Source organism: Perca fluviatilis, chromosome 5, assembly GCF_010015445.1.
Source record: "Perca fluviatilis chromosome 5, GENO_Pfluv_1.0, whole genome shotgun sequence".
Classification (NCBI taxonomy): domain Eukaryota; kingdom Metazoa; phylum Chordata; class Actinopteri; order Perciformes; family Percidae; genus Perca; species Perca fluviatilis.
Genome location: NC_053116.1, coordinates 38,796,704 through 38,801,703, shown reverse-complemented (window position 1 = coordinate 38,801,703; position 5,000 = coordinate 38,796,704). Strand labels below are relative to the sequence as shown.

Below are 5,000 nucleotides of genomic sequence, written 5' to 3'. Positions count from 1 at the left end.
CTTGTGTTTGTGTTCGCTGTACCCCTACCTCTGGACAGCCTCTGTACCTCTGGACAGTCTCTCTGCTGGTTCCCGCGCCCCGCGGGGGCTCGCCTTGACCCGGCCCTTGCCGCTTCGGTTGGCCGCTAGCTGCTGCCCCGTTCACCAAACGCGTGGCGGCAAATCCCGCTGGCCGGCTAAATGCTGCCACCGACTCCTCATAGGCAACCTCCACCAGATGCGACCGCGACCAAGACTAGACATTCCTCTCCCCGGTTATGCTGTCGATTATTTTGGCAATCACCTCATTCATCCATCTCCACCTCCACCTCTGTGCTCCTAGCCCACGGCTAACACTATCACGGGAGCTCTCCGTCCCTCCGCTTCGGCATCATGATCAAATATTCAACTCTGCAACTGGTCCAATTAGTCAACTACTCCATTCCATCCTGCATCCCAGTCATCAAACAGCTTGGACTTCTTCGGCGCCGTTACATCCACAGAAGCTCGCGCCAAGTTTGTTTTCTTCCACCACGGACAATCCATTCCATCCATCTGGTCACCTGCACGCTCTGTTGCACCTGTCCCAGTCATCTGAATGCTTCACCCACTGGTTCACATAGGGCTGAACGCATCATCAGGCTACAGAAAAAAACCCGGACCGGACTACAGTGCTTTCCCCACTTCACATACACTCAATCATACTCTCCAATCATTTGCTAATCGGCACTGTCCCCCTCAACTGCAATACCCCCACAACCCAACGACCACAAGCACTGCTAACCGGGACAACCTCAGATCTCTCCAGCCTGCCCCCATCCCACCACCCTCTCTCACCATGCCAACTTTGCCCTCCTCAACACCCGATGAGCTCAACAATAAAGCCCCTGCCCTCCATGAACTAATCCTCGACAACACTCTTGACTTCCTTCTGCTCACCGAAACCTGGCAACAACCCAACGACTTCTTCTCCCTCAACCAAGCATCCCCCTGGCTACAACTACATCTGCAAACCCCGCGGCCTCCCACCGTGGAGGTGGTGTACGCCGTCATTTTCAATCAGAACTTCCGGATCACAGAACTCACCCTCCCCTCAGTATCATCGTTTTTGAATATCTCGCCTTCAAAACTCTTTCCTCCATGACAGTCATCCTCATTTACCGCCACCTAATCCCTCCTTCCTCTCTGGATTTTACTGAACTCCTCACACTAGCCTCATCTCTCTCTCCCGTCTCTGCTGCTACTCGGTGACTTAAACATCCACATGGACTCCCCACCTGCAAGCTCTCATCAGAATTCAAAATTTTACTGGATAACTTCTCTCTCACCCAACATGTCACCATTCCCCCCCACGACCAAAAGGTCACATCCCTCGACCTGGTCTGCTCCACCAACCAACCAGTGCTCGACCTCCATCCATGCCTCTTTCCCCTCTCTGATCACAAACTGATACGGTTCACCATCCCTTCTCCAACCCCACGCCCCCGCCTCCTCAGAGAAATCACCTTCCGCAACCTCAAATCTATCAATCCCCACCATCTCTCTGACCTGCTCTCCACCACTCTCCACCTGGACTCAACCCTCACCTCACCCGATGACCTCACAGACCACCTCAACTCCACCTTGTCTACCTCCCTCAACACCCTGGCCCCCCTAAAAACAAAAACCGTCACTTTTAACACCTCTTCACCCTGGTACACACCTGCACTCCGGAAAATGAAACAAACTGGCCGCCAACTTGAACGTCTGACAAAGAAATCATCCCTCACAGTCCATCATGAAGCCTATAAATCCCATCTCATCGCCTACAAAGATGCCCTCATTGCTGCCAAATCTGCCTACCTCTCCACCATCCTCACCGACCCCTGCCAAAACCCCAGACCCTCTTCTCCACATTGAACAACCTCATCAAGCCTCGGACCAACAGCCTCCTTACCTCTACTCCGGATCTCTGCAACTCATTCCTCCACTTTTTCACTGACAAAATCAATCTCATTTACAAATCCCTATCCCCTGTATCTGACCTTCCGAGGATCTACTCCAGCACCTACCGCGGACCCTCCTCTCTCCATCCCTCCAGACCTCCCCGACCCCTCCTCCACACTTCCTCCTCTCCCAGTTTAACCCAGTCACTCCTCCTGAAATCTCCAAACTCATCAGCTCTTCCAAACCCACTACCTGCTCCCTTGACCCCCCTCCCTACTCCACTTCTGAAGTCCTGCCTCCCGGTCCTATGCCCCTACATCACTAACCTCTTCAACTCCCTCACTGTCCCTTGGAACTGTCCCTCTGCTTTCAAAACTGCCGCTGTCACCCCAATCCTTAAAAACCTGGTCTGGATCCCTTCTCTCTCAACAACTACCGCAATATCCACCCCCCCCCCTTTCTGTCTACCAAAACCCTGGAACGCATAGTCGCCTCACAACTACAAACCCATCTTCTTGCCAATAACCTATTCGAACCTCTCCAATCTGGTTTTCGCCCCTACACAGCACAGAAACCGCTCTCCTCAAAGTCCTCAACGCCTCCTCACCTTTGCTGACACCGGTTCCCTCAACATCCTCATCCTCCTCGACCTGAGTGCAGCCCGATACTGTGAGCCATAACATCCTGCTCACCAGACTCAAAGACCTCGGTACTCGGCCGGTACTGCACTCAGCTGGCTCCACTCCTACCTTTCCAACAGATCCCATTTCATCTCTCTCCACAACCACACCTCTGCCACAGCCACAGTCACTCAAGGTGTTCCCCAAGGCTCCGTGCCGGCCCCCTCCTCTTCATCATCTACATCCTCCCTCTTGGTCAGATACTCCGCCACTTCAACCTGGACTTCCACTGCTATGCTGGACACCCAGATCTACCTCAGCACCAAATCCCCCACAATCCCCCCTCTCCCACATCAACTCCTGTCTGTCAGCTATTAAAACCTGGATGCAACACAACTTCCTCAAACTCAACAGCCACAAAACAGAATTCCTTCTGATCGGCTCCAAATCCACACTCAGCAAAACCAATAACCCCACTCTCACCATCGACGGCACCATTGTCTCCCCCATCTCCCCAGGCCCGCAACCTTGACGTTATCTTTGATTCCACCCTCTCCCTTGAGCCTCACATCCGTCAAGTCATTAAAACCTCCTTCTTTCACCTCCGCAACATCGCCAAAATCAGACCCTCTCTCACACCCCCGCTGCTGAAAGACTCATTCACGCCTTCATCTCCTCCCGACTGGACTACTGCAACTCACTTCTCCCGGCATCAGCTCTACCAACATCAACCGACTCCAACTGGTCCAGAACTCAGCCGGCCGCCTCATTACCTGCTCCAAATCCTGGCACCACATCACTCCAGTCCTAAAACAACTCCACTGGCTTCCCATTTCCCACCCGGATCACCTACAAAATCCTGGTCCTCACCTATAAAGCCCTCCACCATCTGGCCCCCTCATACCTCACGCCCCCTCTCCCCTTACCAACCCTCACCGGTCCCTCAGATCCACCTCAGCCGGTCTCCTCTCCATCCAAAAGTCCAACCTGCGCTGTTTTGGGGCCAGAGCCTTCCAGAGCGCTCCCGGGCTCTGGAACTCCCTCCCCAAGAGATCCCGCACCTCTGAGTCCCTCACCATCTTCCAGTCCCGCCTCAAGACCCATCTCTTCACCTCAGCCTACCCATAGTCCACCTGCCCCCCTCCCTTTTTCATCTGTATCTTGTTTTGTTCTACTTGTTTTGTTTGCTCGTTTTGTTTTGTTATGTTTTTATAATCTACCCTGCCCTGTAAAAGCGACTTTGAGTCCATGAAAGCTATATAAAATTCAATTTATTATTATTATTATTAAAACAAAGACGTGAACACGTTTGTAGTCCTAAAACAAAGATGCATTCCAGTTTGTAGTCCTAAAACAAAGATGCATTCCTGTCTGTAGTCCTAAAAGCAATGATGTAGTACAGGTTGTAGTCCTAAAACAAAGATGTAGTCCAGGTTGTAGTCCTAAAACAAATACGTAGTCCAGTTTGTAGTCCTAAAACAAAGCCGAAGTCCAGTTTGTAATCCTAAAACAAAGATGTAGTCCAGTTTGTAGTCCTAAAACAAAGATGTAGTCCAGTTTGTAGTCGTAAAAGCAATGATGTAGTCCAGTTTGTAGTCCTAAAACAAAGATGTAGTCCAGTTTGTAGTCCTAAAAGCAATGATGTAGTCCAGGTTGTAGTCCTAAAAGCAATGATGTAGGCCTAGTCCAGGTTGTAGTCCTAAAACAAAGCCGAAGTCAAGTTTGAAGTCCTAAAACAAATATGTAGTCCAGTTTGTAGTCCTAAAACAAAGATGTAGTCCAGTTTGTAGTCCTAAATCAAATATGTAGTCCAGTTTGTAGTCCTAAAACAAAGACGTAGTCCAGTTTGTAGTCCTAAAACAAATATGTAGTCCAGTTTGTAGTCCTAAAACAAAGACACAGACCAGTTTGTAGTCCTAAAACAGACGCAGTCCAGTTTGTAGTCCTAAAACAAAGACGCAGTCCTGTTTGTAGTCCTAAAACAAAGACGCAGTCCTGTTTGTAGTCCTAAAACAAAGATGTAGTCCAGTTTGTAGTCCTAAAACTACTTCAGTAGAATGTTTGTAGTCTTTCCACCTCTGGTGTGATATAAAGTTCTCACATCAGGCACGAAGGGCGGCTCCACTATCCCCGCCTCCAGCCGTTTGAAGTTGATGTGTTTGAAGAACGTGTGCGCCTTAACGCCGGCGGCGCCGTCCGCCCGGCAGCCCAGCCGCTGCCTCGGGTCTTTGGTCAGCAGCTGAGGAACAACCACACATCATTCCTGAGGGTTAGTGACACAACTAGACAACAGCAGAAATCTGACCAATAGGGCATGCAATTAGTTTGGGCCGGCTCTGAAGCTCAGATCACTATCTGCCTGTTGGTATCAGACACAGGCAACAAGGCAAAAAAATAGGCGAGATAAAGGTGTCAAAAAAAGGTGTCAAAAAAGACAGCAAAAAGACAGCAAAAAGGAAGCAAAAATGTGTCAAA

At 50.3% G+C, this 5,000-nt stretch overlaps 1 protein-coding gene across 1 annotated transcript in view; it reads right to left on the bottom strand.

Moving 5' to 3' along the window:
* The window catches only part of LOC120559063 (G protein-coupled receptor kinase 5-like), a 17,008-nt gene that overhangs the window by 2,625 nt on the left and 9,383 nt on the right, over positions 1 to 5,000 (bottom strand). The window contains exon 4 of the mRNA XM_039800486.1: positions 4,627 to 4,764. Within this exon, the coding sequence (XP_039656420.1) occupies positions 4,627 to 4,764 (138 nt within the window). The remainder of the gene's footprint in view (positions 1 to 4,626; positions 4,765 to 5,000) is intronic.